Here is a 15,494-nt window from a genome sequence, read left to right as displayed (position 1 = left end):
CTCTGGTGAAGAATTTTTGAGAATAATAAACCTGACCGAAACAACGATAACCAAAGATATAACTGACTTGCTATCAAAAGTACTATTGTTTTCCCCAGTGGCCAATTTTGATCTGTTTGATAATGTAAAAGACCTAAACCTTTTTGCTCGCAAGATCTTTCTACATAATTCTTTTGCAACGACGCAAGAGACGGCGGGACGAGAGAGACGGAGGGGGACGAGAGAGATGAGGGGGGACGAGAGAGACGAGGGGGGGACGAGAGAGACGGGGAGGGATGAGAGACGGGAGGGACAAGAGAGACGGGGGCGAGAGAGATGGGTGGGGATGAGAGAGACGGGGGATGAGACAGACGGGGGACGAGAGAGAGGGGTGGGGGGACGAGAGAGGAGGGGGGGGGATGAGACATGGGGGAAGACAAGAGACAAGGGTCCCCAGAATTTCAAAATCGAATTCTGGGGTTCCCTAACCAATAAAAGGTTGAAAACCACTGATATACAACTTACAACTCTCCCGCCGTAAACCTTTTTCACCGACTGCCCCACACCTCTGGAATGCCCTTCCCCTCAGTACCCGACAAGCACCCTCTCTATCCACCTTTAAGACCCACCTTAAGACACACTTGCTTAAAGAAGCATATGAATAGCACTGTGGATATTCTGAACACATGATACATAAAGCTTGGACCCCTGCAGACGCACTTACCAGAACTCCCTCCTACTGTCTCTGTACGTTCTCCCTACCTACCAATTAGACTGTAAGCTCCACAGAGCAGGGACTCCTCTTCCTTAATGTTACTTTTATGTCTGAAGCACTTATTCCCATGATCTGTTATTTATATTATGTTATTTATTTGATTACTACTGTGAAGCGCTATGTACATTAATGGCGCTATATAAATAAAGACATACAATACTGTACAATGTCAGAGGCAGCAGCAGTAGTTCTGCGGTGGCGGCAGCAGCGCAGCTGGAGCTTAATAACACACACAAACATTGCCGGACCAATAGCAAAGTAGAGATCTATGAAATAATTATTAAGTGCTACAAGTACTGAACCCAGCAATACACAGTATATTAGGACCATGCTGGTATATTGTATACCTGTACTTGATATAATCCCAATGGGCTGTGAATATCAGGCAAAAAAATACACATTAACAGAAAATTACTGACATCAACGAGTGAGAATTAAGTGAAGTGATTGTATAGGAAGCATATCACCAGAGCCCAAAATGAGCAATGCTGATTCCAAAGCGGTGAAACTTTCTGCATATCAGTGAGACAGGCCGGGAATACTTTATCCAGTCTGTATTACCAACATACGAAGCATTTTTAGTTTGCAAACCATCCTTTATAAATATGGTGAGATGACCAGTTTTTACATTGTAATTGACGGTTTGAGAAAGAGACTGCACCACAACATGTCTGTAAAACGTCACTGGTCTCTCAGGTGCTGACGTCACAAATTACACGCTGCCCTTTGCAACAAGTAACCATGGGCACAAGGGACTGTCCAATGGCGCACCGGAAATAGCTCCTTCCCCCCATACCCTCACACTGCCACTGAACGCCATCTTTGATGCTGGTAAATAGGCAACCATAGGGCAGGTTCATGTCCGCCATCTTGTATCCACAAAGAGGCTGATAGTGCTTCCTGTTTCCTACCGAGTCGTATCCTGTTTTTTGTTACTATTCTTTCGCCAATATAAGATTACATATGCATTGTTTTATTTTTTTCTTTTAGCACAGTTGTTTTACAGTGCAGTATTTCCGATACATGGAGGCGGTTTCTGAGGCCGTTGGGGATAGCGGAATAAGTAGGGACAGCCCTCCCCCTCTCTGCTTCAGCACCGACTTCATCTCCAGCTGTCAGTCAGCACAGGTATCTCGCACAGCTCGGTGCCTGTCACTGTGATGCGGGAGAGAGTGAAGTGGCTTCAAGTGTAGTTGTAGTAGTGTGTGTTATTACATCTTGGAACTAAGCTCCTTGGATTGTATTTTACAACCATACAAGCAAGGTTTCCGCTCTAGAAATAAGAAGTGTGAGCTTCCTACAGCAAATCCCCCTTTCTTAAACTGAAAGAGGAATTCTAAGATTGCAGGGCGAATACAAGGAAAGGAAAGTCTCCACAGTTCATAGTAACCAAATTACTTCCTTTTTTTTAACGATCTTTACCTCGCCCTTTTTTGTGATAACGGTATCATTTTTATTTTATTTTTTATCTATATGCAATTTGTTAATCCAGACCTTTCTGCCTTCATTCTCTTGTTTACAGTAATTATGATCCACCTACTTAATCAACCAGGCAAAGGGGAAGAATTAAGAACTATCTGATAAAATTACAATTATTCAGGACCTAAAAGAAAAGGACACTGATTTTTTCAGAGACAAAGAAGTCCTTTATTTCTAAGGAATATAATTATATTGCTAAATTGTAAAACAAAAAACCTAATGTGTTACAGGAGTCTCTTGCAGAAATGAGGTTAAGAAAACCTGTATTCTTTTTCGTTTTTTTCCTCTGAGCATCAGACATCCACAGAGGTAAAATATGTTGGATGGAGATCTTTCATAGAGAAGTACATTGGACTATGTATTGATTACCTCTTATTTTCTTTGAGCTAGAGGATATAATGCACATGAAAGCCACCTCAGATAGTGCCTTGGCCAGGGATCCAAAAAGTATCATTTTACACACTGGTGCAGAGCTGTGAACCATGTTCCACATTTGTATATTTCTGACTAATTCTATGTTTGTTTAAGTATCAGGACACTGACCACTCTGGCATTACCCCCCTGCACTTTGGGCTGGAACAAGAAGTCGGAGCAGAAAAGCAGACCTCAAAAAGGAGGTCGAGCAGGACGTTGAAGAAACGATATGATGGAAGGAGCAGCAAGACAAGAGGGCAACATTACACTTCCCAAGCCCAGGATGAAGCTGGTCAGAACCCATTTCTTAATACTCTTTAAAGCAGCAATTTCCTCAGAGTTTAACTCCTGTAATATTAGTATCTTGCCTCATTAGCATGTCCTATTTATATAAAACTGATGATCTTTAGACAGCACCGGGCTCTGGGGAGAGCTTCATTTCAACCTACTGGACACTTAATATTTAAAATGCTTAGATTTCCTGAGCGAACCAACAAACTATAACAATAATGCAAAAAAAAGGCAATCAGAACAGACTGCTGCTTTGAAGTATATTACAGATTTACAATACACATTGCAAAAAATGTTTTCCCAGTTTACTTACAGGGAATAGAAAGGGCTTTTTTTTTTTTAATTTAACCAATAGCCATTATTGATTGCTAGTGTCATTGACAGATTTGGCCTTTCATTCTTGATAATGGCTGTAGTATTTTAATGAACTGTATGCATAGAGCACTGTAATGTGTGTGTGTGTGTGTGTGTGTGTGTGTGTGTGTGTGTGTGTGTATACAGTCAGTACAATTCCGATAGTCCGGCACCATTGGGACTTGAGTGATGCAGGCTTGTTGGATATTCCGGACTATTGGGTGTCGCTCCTAGCAATACCTTAATACCCTTTAAATTCACCTTTTTGCATGTTATACTAATAATAAACTAATTTTGTAAATTTTGTAAATAAACTACTGTAGTACAGTACTTAAAGCAATGACTTCAAATACAGTATTAATCACCAATATTTTAAAGATTGTCAGAAGTGATACAGAGCAGCAGATTATTGTACAGTATTCACTTAAACTTGAAGAGTATTCACTTACTAAACAAATAATATTCACTTATACACTAAAAACGGAAAATGGCAGACCAGAATACAATGCGGCAAAAGACTCACTCCGCTACCATAACTCATCCGGCTAGTAGTGCGTGAACCGTCATATGCCGAACCATCAGGAGTTCCGAACTATAAGATAGCGGACTTTAGGAATTGTGTGTGTGTGTGTGTGTGTCGTTATCCCTTTGCAACAACATTTTCTTTGCTACCTACATTGATTAGTTTTTTTGTGCTGTACCACCCAGAACCTATTAATTTTCTGTTTTCTTTTATTTATTTTTGTACATTTTTATTTAACTTCTTTTTTTTAAAGTCAGAATTACAAGTGTTTTGCTGTAGAATGACTTTGATATAGCAGTAAGGCTCTCCGCCTCAACACATTAATATCGACTTGGTGCAGAACTTTATCCAGATTAGTCATAATGATAAACAATGGTTGCTCTAACCCAGGGGGTGGGCAACTCCAGTCCTCAAGAGCTCTGATTGAGCCACCTGTGCTGAAGCAGGGATATCTTGAAAACCTGACCTGTTGGTGGCCCTTGAGGACCGGAGTTGCCCACCCCTGCTCTAACCTGTCATGATAAAATGCACATTGTTTAAAAGTAAAGTTAAAAAAATAGATTTTTTTTGTTTTCTTTTTAAATTAATTTTTTTAGGAATTGTATCTTTAAAAAAATGAAGCTGCCAATTGCAATGCAAACCTATCTAAAATACATTTTATGACTTTACAAAAACTAAAATTCCCATATACGTTCTGGTAATTTCACAGGTACTTTAGGCTTTAAAATGTAGTAAGCAATAAAACCAGATTTATAAAATACATTTCTAGCGTAATTTACTTGCCAGTGTTGGATATATGCTCATACTGTATTTATAGGGGAAATCTCTTTTAGGACCAGTGCACTAATACCAGTGGCATGATTAAGGGGTTACATCTGAGTGGTCGATAGGCTTTTTATTTATTTATTTATAAAATATTTTACCAGGAAGTAATACATTGAGAGTTACCTCTCGTTTTCAAGTATGTCCTGGGCACAGAGTAAAACAAAATAATACATGGTTACAAGTACAGTTACATAAATGAACAGGGTATACATTATATACAAGACATTGCGTGCACAGTTAAAGAAAATATATATTATGAGCGTATGAAACAGTTACAGACCAGATTAAAGTGTGAGACCGCCTTAGATTTGAAAGAACTTAAGCTGGTGGTGGATATGAGAGTCTCTGGTAGGTTGTTCCAGTTTTGGGGTGCACGGAAGGAGAAGGAGATCTGACGCAATGGTTTTCAATTTTTTTTTACATTAGTATGAAAACATGGTAATTTAAGATTTGGAAGGGATTTGATTTATTCTGACTACTCCAATTTTGTCCAATGTCACTGTGTAGTCAACAAGAGTTTCCACAGCCAGAGCTCACTTTTCCTCTCCCCTTATCTTTATTGGCTCTCATTAGGTTAAAGGGAAAATCCTCTTAGGACCAAAGTGAACTCATTGAAGTGACCTGTTTAAGGGCTCTCATCTGGGTGACTGATACTTATTCTTTTTTTGTTTAACAAAATATGACAGCAATGAGTATTTAATTTTTTTTTTTTTTTTTTTTTAAAGTTAGACTTGGGAGGGTATGATGTTCTCTAACTGCTCCTTTGTGTAATCAGCAAGAGCTTGTACAGGCAGAGTCCCCCCTCCCCTTAACTTTATTGGTTCCCTAGTAAGGACAGGATGGGATAAGGGGAAAGAAAACACTTGGTTGACAAACACTTCCTCAATCAGAGACACCTAAGGAATTAAACTGGCAGACTGTGTGGGATTGCACTATTAAAGGTAAGAAAATACATGCTTTACAAAAGACACAATATCATTTGGGGAATTACAATACAATAAGTGCAACAACTATAATATCATACAACGGCAAAGGAAATACCTGCCCTGGAGATCTTACAATCTATGATATGTTAGTACACTTAATCAAGGAGTAATTGCTTTAGATGGCACACGATGGTGGATTGTGCAGCTGTGGACGTGGGGCAGTAGCCATGAGTCCAAATTATTGAAATGCTTTTTTTTTTTTAATCTACTCACGGGTCCCATCGGTTCCTGAGATACTTATCGGTAAAGTTACCGATCGGTAAAGTTACTGGTTTTAAAACACTGTTCTGTGAGAAAGTGAAATGATTCATGGAGACCATTGGCTACTTTTATTTAGGACAGGGTCAGTTGAGTGTGCTGTAGGAAAGCCAGAAGGGTCTAGGAGGGCATGGGAATAAAGAAAATTGAACATGCGAGTTTGAGACAGAAGGCAGGAGTGAGACATGGGGGTTGTTTGCAAGCCATGTTGAGTCAAGGGTTCTGTTTTTGTGATTAGGTTTCACAACTGTATGGCGACAGGATGAGAGAAAGTAAGAGGCTAGGCAAGAGCTGAAGATATGAGAGTTGGGGCTAGGGTCGGAGAAATAGGTCTGATAATATGTGAGAAAGTAGGACCGAGAGCGCAAGTGGTTGAGGAAGAAGAGCAGAGTAGCGGAGAAACTTCCAACTTTGAAACAGGAGAGGAAGAGTTGAATGAAAGGAGGAGGTTTAGGTAGAAGCAGAATTAAGGTGGAAGGGACAGAAGAAATCTTACTGTTGATAGCATCTGCCTTGGCTTTTAAGTGGTCAGCTGAGGCTTGAAGAAAAGTGATGGAAGGGAAGTAGGAGGAGGTAGTCACACAGAAAATAGATGTTGTTTTGATTTTGTGAGTGTTTATTGACTTACGAAAACATCCCCCATTTAAAGGCCCCTAAGAAATTCAACTTGTAATTATTTGATAAAGAAAAATAATTAAAGCAGCCAAACCTCTGCTATTTGCATGGTTTGGTTTATTTAGAGAAGCCATTTAGACGTTCCAAAAAGTAATTTTTTTGTCCAGTTGCGTGGGATTGCACCTTTAACAAAACTCTCTCTTACAACATGACAATGATTTATTAAAACAGTATCTTCTATGTCCATCTCTCCTAGCAGACATTCAATCTGGTATTGGAGACCTGGTCTTGGCAGCAGAGTTGATGGAGATAGCAAGTGAAGCAACACGCCAAGGTCTGGATGGAATGAGTCAGGTTACTCTACATGACCATGGAGCATATTGTGTACCTGATGACCCCGAGATCTTGAAACAGATGGTGAGGGAGCTCAAAAGGACAACGTACCAGCAGAACCAGCTCCTCCTTTCACTACAGGCAGCATTGGAGAGTAAAGAGAAGCAAAGCCAGGAGCTCCAGGTACAGTAGTACCTGGAAACTAATAACGATCATTCCATTTTGCTAAATGCCATTATGATTTCTCAACATTAGAACATTGTAGGGGCATGTTTTGGACAGAGCTAGCCAATACTTCATTTTCATTAAAAATGTAGGTGTACTCATACAGTGGGTTTGCTAATACATTGAAACTTGAGAAGGTAGGTACACAATACCAATCTTCTGAACTACGCTCCGATACATAAAATAAGCTATATTCAGTACACTCAAGAAGAATGTATATATAGGTGTGCATTAAGGCTCAGGTTCCCTAAAGGATGCTAAGCTTTACCTAGCCTTAAATACCAATGAAATGAGTAGGAATTAAGGTGGGCTGAAGCTTAGCACCGTTGTTGAATCTGGGCCTAAGTGTTTGTAATATCCAGCCTGGGAAGAAGTTCTTATCGGCTCCGTCTAACTGGAACAAGGAGTTAACTGTTCACTTATATTTTGCAGAAATCAGCGCCACTCTGAATATGCATTCACTGAGCGTATGGAGCTCCAAAGTTGTTCCTTCACCTCTGGGGTGAAGATGGCGTGTTGCAGAAATAACAATCTTATGATAGAAACATATATGTGCAATACAGCACACTGAAGCAAGAAAAAGGTCAAAGGAGCTAAATCAAAATAAGTAGTTGAATTTTAATGAAAAAATAAAACCCTAGAACATTTGCATAGTCAGACAGAGACACTTGTGCTATCCTTACGTGTTCTGCTGAAGTGCCATTTTTGGGCCCGAAACGCATAGAATAGCCCATGAGGATCTCTGTCTGACTATGCAAATGTTCTGTTTGTTTTATTTATTCATTAAAGTACAACTAGTTATTTTGATTTAGCTTCTGTGGCTTTTATTTTTGTGGCTTAAGAGCGCTGTAATGCACAAATGTTTCTTTTCTATAATCTACAAGTGCATTAAATTATACATATTGCAAAAATAAGTGATTTTTTCACAAAATTAAGCAATGTAGGTGACATTTAAAGAAACGGTTCCATGTAGCAAGAAAATATTCATATTCGTTTCCTATAGTGCGCTGCCAATGTACACGTCTGTGCATAGTAGAGCTTAAAACCTCATTTTGATTGAGGAGGCTTTCACAAGAAGCTGTCAGCGGTATTCAGGCCGCTCTCACATGTTTTTAAATACAGTGTTGTTCCCACTAAGCTACTCCTTTAGCCCACATATTTTTAACAGGAAATATGTGAAAGCAACTATATAACTAGACTGTAAGCTCCTAACTAGACTGTAAGCTCCTAATTAGACTGTAAGCTCCTCAGGGCAGGGACTCCTCTTCCCTAATGTTACTTTTATGTCTAAAGCACTTATTCCCATGATCTGTTATTTATATTATCTGTTATTTATTTGATTACCACATGCATTACTACTGTGAAGCGCTATGTACATTAATGGCGCTATATAAATAAAGACATACAATACAATACAATAACACAATAGCTCAAATTTAAAAAAAATCATAATTGAAAATGTTTAACTATTATTATTATAGCAAAAAAAGCCTAACTCCTATCAGAACAATGACAAATAGGATATTGTTGGACTATAAAACCCCTACAAAGACCCCACAATAGGAAACAATTCACCAACAGGGTTTGCAGCAAAACTAATTGAATAATGGGTGATGAGTGAGAAGTTAGACCATTTTATACAGCGCATGCAGGTAGTCCAACTAGACACCACTCAATGTGCTGCTTTGTTGTGAGGAAATCAGCCAAGGACCTTTTCAATTGTGGTAGAGGGGGAAAGCAAGTCTTGCACTAAATATACAAAGTAACTGTAGGAAAGGGGCAGAGGGTGTCGCACTCATCTTGTGACGTGTAGCTTGCAAACATATCCACTAATATTCTAATTGTGTCAGTATAATATATTGTATCCACTAATAATCCAAGCTTCTTTCTGCTGTCTCAGTTTATGCATGTCCTCATTTATTAATCAATGTATTTTTTCAAATGAAGGAGAAATGGGAGAATGAGAGATGGATGTTGGTGGCTGAGCTGGGTCAGCAGGTCTCTCAGCTCGAATCAGAGAATAGGAATTTGCATTGTGAGAAGGAGATTGCGGAAAGAAAAAACAAAGAGTTGCAAGAGCAATTGGCCAATAGTTCCGGAACAGTCCTTTACTTAAGTCAGCAGGTAAAGGATCAGGGGAGTAGCAAGCAAGAGAATGGCTTCTGTCTGGACAGTATAAAGAATGAGAGCAAGTGGGTGCGCTTCTACACAGGCTTTGAAGGCTATGAACACCTCAAGAGCTTTTTAGGCTTTCTCATTGCTGACAAGGAGCTGTGTACTGGCAAAATCCGCAAAAGGACAGAGGTGGGACCTCAAAGTGCCCTGAGTTTAGAGGATCAGCTCTTTCTTGTTCTCACCCGGCTGCGTCTGGGCTTACTGTTGCAGGATCTAGCCTTTCGATTCAGAGTATCCGAGTCCACAGTCTCCCGTTACTGGCTGAACTGGACAGAGCTCATTCATGCACGGCTTACTCAGGTAAGACCTCGGGTTAAATATTTGGGGGAGTCAACCACGTTTGTATACTAACAGCACCTGAACCTAGGAGTAAATAATGAAATCGTAAATGCAAATTTTGGTTGGGGTTATTCTAACCTTTGTCAAACAATACATGACAGCACAAAATATAAAGGCCATATCGGGATATTGTACTTAATGTTACATTATGTATGATGGTATGATGTTTGCATGTAATCCTGTGGTTAAGAATCCTAAAATATTAAGCATGAAACCTACATGTCCTCGGAAAACAGTACCAAGCAGAATGATCGGTGCGATTCCAACAATCTTTTCCTAAAGCGGTGTAAGAATACACGAGCAGTAGATCCGTATATGTAGCGTTCGTGTTTAACACTATTGTGTTATCTGAATCGTCTCTAAACCAAATAAAATGCTCATATTTTTAATAAAAACCGGCAGAATTACTCCATTAAAGCAGCAATTTTTTTTAATCAGTTCTGTAATATTAGATACGTTTTTCCCTCCTTTTATTCAACTCTTAATTACCTTTTATAATTTGTTTTAAAGCATCCTTTGATTTCTATAGCATGCTTTAGCACACCTCCCCAAGCTGTGCAAGATCTTTGCAACACTTTCCTGTTTCTGATCATTTGTTACAAATGTTCCCAGTAGTTTGAGTGGTAAACTGTAACAATAGATATTACCTTAGTAATATCAGGATACATTGTTGCTCCTGAGTTACACTGACTGAAGGATTGATTGATTGATTGATTGATTGATTGAAACTGAAAGGCAGCCACCACACACCATCAGGGTTTGTACAGATTTAGAAGGAGCACCAAATTGCCAGCTTAGGTAAAAAAAAGTATATCATTCTACAATCACAGATCAATATAATCCCTACGCTCACACACGTTTAACTCCTCCCTCTACTCCGGTATCTTTCCCTCTTCCTTCAAACATGCAACAGTTATACCATAACTCAAGACTATCAAGGTTAAACCTACCTGTCTAACTATCGGCCTGTCTACCGCCTGCTTTTTGCCTCTAAACTCCTTGAACGTCTTGTATTCTCTCGCTTCCTCCATTTTCCCAACAAATTCTCTCCTAGACCCTCTACTATCTGGCTTCTGCACAGCTCACTCCACTGAAACAGCCCTCACTAAAATAACTAATGAACTCTGTGCTGCCAAAGACAGAGGTCATTGCACCCTGCTCATATTACTAGAGTCTCTGCAGCATATGATACTGTGGACCACCCACTTCTCCTTCATTCATAACAAAGCTATCCTGGATCTCCTCTTACCTCTCCCATCGTACTTTCAGTGTCTCTTTTGCCAACACCTCTTCTATCGATCTCTATGTGGGGGTACCGCAGGGCTCTGTCCTGGGACCTCTTCTCTTTTCTCTTTACACACTCTCTCTAGGTGACCTAATCACATCTCTTGGGTTCAAATATCAACTCTATGCTGATGACACACACATGTACTTTTCTACCCCTGACCTTACACCTGCTGTACATACTCAAGTTTCTGAATTTCTCTATGCTATGTCATCCTGGTTAGCCCTTCGCTGACTTTGTATTGTATGTAGCAAAAACCATATAGAGTATATCGCTGACTAGTAAGTGTAGTTTGAGGTTTGTATTATATGATTGTAGCCTAAGATATCAAGTGTGATACCGGGTGCTACCTATGTGCTAATCTGAAATGTATTTTCAAAGAAGGAAGAAGGCTTCATATTATAAAGACTTTCTCCAACAAGGAGCACATTCACGGTGCACACCTAGGCTGTTAAAACTTAACATTTATTATGCTTGAATAAAATAATGGTACACATCTATATTAAACCTACTGTCAAAAATTAAACTGTGTGTATCGTGTTATTTAAAAATTATTCAATGGGGGGTGCCAATTTAAGACTCTATTGATAGTCCAAAACCATCATTATATAATCATAGGATATTTGTAATATAATAATCCTCCAATGATGGATCGGTGTATACTCCTGGATGCAGTTAAAGTGGCAATGCTGACATCAATTTTCAGACATATCTATGCGTCTCCCTACCACAGGAAAAGGAATACCTTTGTATTAAGAATTGAACACATTAGTAGTCCCAATTATATATGACTTTTTGCTATATAAAGGGTAACATTAGATCTGTTTTCATTAGCAGTTTCACCAAGGTGTATATGCACTAATTACATGGTCTATGGTGAGTTAGTAGGTAAGCTGTATCTCTGACCCACCACCCTTTACATAGCAACAAGTCATATGTAATTGGGACTACTAATGTGTTCAATTCTTAATACAAAGGTATTCCTTTTCCTGTGGTAGGGAGACATGCATAGATATGTATGAAAATTGATGTCAGCATTGCCACTTTAACTGCATCCAGGAGTATACACCGATCCATCATTGGAGGATTATTATATTATAAATATCCTATGATTATATAATGATGGTTTTGGACTATCAATAGAGTCTTAAATTGGCACCCCCATTGAATAATTTTTAAGTAACACGATACACAGTTTAATTTTTGACATTAGGTTTAATATAGATGTGTACCATTATTTTATTCAAGCATAATAAATGTTAAGCTTTAACAGCCTAGGTGTGCACCATGAATGTGCTCCTTGTTGGAGAAAGTCTTTATAATATGAAGCCTTCTTACTTCTTTGAAAATACTTTGTATTGTATGTCTTTATTTATATAGTGCCATAAATGTACATGGCGCTTCACAGTAGTAATACATGCTGTAATCATATAAATAAATAAATAATATAAATAACAGGTCATAGGAATAAGTGCTTCAGACATAAAAGTAACAATAAGGAAGAGGAGTCCCTGCTCCGAGGAGCTTACAGTCTAATTGGTAGGTAGGAGAACATATAGAGACAGTAGGAGGGAATTCTAGTAAGTGTGTATGCAGGGGGCCAAGCTTTATGTATCATGTGTCCAGGATTATCCATTGCTATTCATATGCTTCTTTAAGCAAATGTGTCTTAAGGTGGGTCTTAAAGGTGGATAGAGAGGGTGCTAGTTGGGTATTGAGGGGAAGGGCATTCCAGAGGTGCAGGGCAGAAAGTGAGAAAGGTTTAAGGCGGGAGAGAGCTTTAGATACAAATGGGGTAGAAAGAAGACATCCTTCAGAAGAACGCAAGAGTCGGGATGGTGCATAGCGAGAAATTAGGGCTGAGATGTAAGGAGGGACAGAAGAGTGTAAAGCTTTAAAAGTGAGGAGGAGAATTGAGTGTGAGACGAGGGATTTCGGGAGGGGAAACGCGGAGACAGATTTAGGAAAGAGTAGAGTGATTCTGGCAGCAGTGTTTAGGATAGATTGTAGGGGAGGCAGGTGAGAGGCAGGAAGGCCGGACAGCAGGAGGTTGCAGTAATCGAGACGGGGAGAATGAGGGCCTGAGTCAGAGTTTTAGCAATCGAGTAACAGAAGAAAGGGCGTATCTTTGTGATATTGCGGAGGAAAAAGCGACAAGTTTTAGAAATGTTTTGAATGTGAGAGCAGAGAGATAGGAATCTAGTATGACCCCTTGGCAGCGTGCTTGGGCTACTGGGTGAATGATCGTATTTCCAACAGTAATGTGGAAGGAGGTAGTAGGGCCAGGTTTGGGAGGAAGTATAAGGAGCTCTGTTTTTGCCATGTTAAGTTTCAGTCGGCGGATGGCCATCCAGGGTGATATTACAGAGAGGCATTCAGAAACTTTGGTCTGTATAGCAGGTGTAAGGTCAGGGGTTGAAAGGTAAATGTGTGTCGTCAGCATAGAGGTGATATTTAAACCCAAAAGATGTGATTAGGTCACCTAGAGAGAGTGTGTAAAGAGAAACGAGACGGGGTCCCAGGACAGAGCCCTGGGATACCCCCACAGAGAGATCAATAGATGAGGAGGAGGTGTTGGCAAAAGAGACACTGAAAGTACGATGGGAGAGGTAAGTGGCAATCCAGGATAGAGCTTTGTTCCGAATACCAAGAGTATGGAGAATGTGAAGGAGAAGAGGGTGGTCCACGGTGTCAAATGCTGCAGAGAGGTTGAGTAATATGAGCAGAGTGTAATGACCTCTGTCTTTGGCAGTATGGATGTCGTCAGTTATTTTAGTGAGGGCTGTTTCAGTAGAGTGAGCAGTGCGGAAGCCAGATTGTAGAGGGTCTAGAAGAGAATAGGTGTTGAGAAAGTGTAGCAATCGAGAGAATACAAGACGTTCAAGGAGTTTAGAGGCAAAAGGCAAGAGGGAGACAGGTCGATAATTAGAAAGACAGGTAGGGTCAAGCTTGCTGTTTTTGAGTAATGGTATAACAGTTGCATGCTTGAAGGAGGATGGAAATGTACCAGAGTAGATGGAAGAGTTAAAAATCTGGGTGAGCGTAGGGATTATAGAAGGAGCAAGAGGTTTTAGGAGATGGGAGGGAATGGGATCAAGAGGGCAAGTGGTAGAGGGAGAAGAGGAGATCAGCAGTGACGCATCCTCCTCCGAGATAGCGGAAAAGGTGTCAAGAAAGGCAGGAGGAGAGTTGGGAAGCGGTGTGGGATGGGAGGAGGCAACAGATGGGATGTTCTGACATATGGATTCCACCTTTTCCTTAAAGAAGTTAACAAAGTCCTGAGGTGAGATGGGACAGAAAAGAGTCGGCGTGGTTTAGGCTTGTGTGTGTTGATTAGTGATGAAAAGTATGTTTGTTTAGCCTGAGAGAGGGCAGAGTTGAAACAGGACAGCATAAATTTGTAGTGAATGAAGTCTGCGAGCGTATGAGATTTCCTCCAGAGGCGTTTAGATGGAGTGGAGGAACGCAGCATGCGTGTGTGGGAGTTTAGCCAGGGTCTGGGGTTAGAAGGGCGAGGACGGCAGAGAGAAAGCGGGGCATGAAAATCAAGAGGGGAAGATAAAACAGAGTTGTAGTTCCTGACCAGGTTGTCAGGGTCTGAAGCAGAACTGAGGGAGGAGCGTAAAGTGGAAGCAAATGCTGGTAGGTTAATAGAGCGCAGGTTTCTGCAAAAACGAGGGCAAGATGGAGAGAAGCGAGGGAGAGAAAATTAGATGAGGTGATGGTCAGAGAGAGTAAAAGGGGAAATGGGAGAAATCGGAGAGAAGTTTTTAGTGAAAACCAGGTCTAGGTAGTGGCCATCCTTGTGGGTGCTAGCTTCAGTACACTGTTGAAGGCCAAAAGAAGAGGTTAGAGAGAGAGAAAGCGGGAAGCCCAAGGGAGAGAGGGGTCATCAATGAGGCAATTGAAGTCCCCAAGGAGAAGAACAGGGGAGTCTGAGGAGAGAAAGAGCCAGGATTCAAAATTAGAAAGGAAGAAGGGGGATGAGTAGCGGTAGGTGGGAGATAGATGACCGCCACGTGGACAGGGAGAGGAGATCTGGACTGTGTGAACCTCAAAGGAGGGAAAAGCAAGAGAGGGAGGAATAGGAAGGGTTCTGTAACGGCAGAGAGAGGAGAGCAGGAGCCCCACGCCTCCACCCCTGCCATGAGGGCGCGGAGTGTGGGAGAAGTAAAGGCCGCCATAGGAGAGGGCAGCTTCCAGAGCAGAGTCAGACTGAGTGAGCCAGGTCTCAGTTATAGCAAATAGCAGAGAGTTAGAGAGAAAGAAATCATGCACAGAGAGGAACTTGTTGGAAAGGGAGCGAGCATTCCAAAGGGCACAGGAGCATGGGAGAGAGGAGGGTTGCAGGGGATGGGTATAAGGTTGGAGGGGTTGACACCAGGAGTAGAAGTTGCATGTGGGAGGCGAGGACGAGAGCAAGTTGAAATAAGGCAGGGACCAGGATTGGGAGAGATATCCCCAGAAGCAAGGAGGAGAAGCATGGGTAGAAAGAGAATGTGTGAGGATGATTTTGTTGGGGTGTGTTTTAGTGCAGGGGGTATAGCTGTGGGTTGTCAGAGGGTGCAGATAAGAAAGTCCATGTGAACTGAGAAGTGGTGAAGGAGATGAAGATATATGAATAGCGTTAGAGACATA

The 15,494-nt window shown here is 40.8% G+C and overlaps 1 protein-coding gene across 6 annotated transcripts in view; it reads left to right on the top strand.

Annotated features, from left to right (window-relative positions):
- Positions 1-1,610: 1,610 nt before the first annotated feature.
- The window catches only part of LOC142497482 (uncharacterized), a 17,892-nt gene continuing 4,008 nt past the window's right edge, over positions 1,611-15,494 (top strand). For 2 of the 6 annotated variants that reach the window (XM_075605325.1, XM_075605321.1), the window contains exons 1-4: positions 1,611-1,882; positions 2,762-2,939; positions 6,756-7,015; positions 9,005-9,532. In XM_075605325.1, coding sequence (XP_075461440.1) covers positions 1,778-1,882; positions 2,762-2,939; positions 6,756-7,015; positions 9,005-9,532 — 1,071 coding nt within the window. In that variant the 5' untranslated portion in view covers positions 1,611-1,777. The other 4 variants (XM_075605323.1, XM_075605322.1, XM_075605326.1 and 1 more) reach the window with 4 other exon arrangements.

The sequence above is a fragment of the Ascaphus truei genome, chromosome 6 (genome assembly GCF_040206685.1).
Source record: "Ascaphus truei isolate aAscTru1 chromosome 6, aAscTru1.hap1, whole genome shotgun sequence".
Lineage (NCBI taxonomy): Eukaryota > Metazoa > Chordata > Amphibia > Anura > Ascaphidae > Ascaphus > Ascaphus truei.
This window is presented reverse-complemented; position numbering and strand designations above follow the sequence as displayed.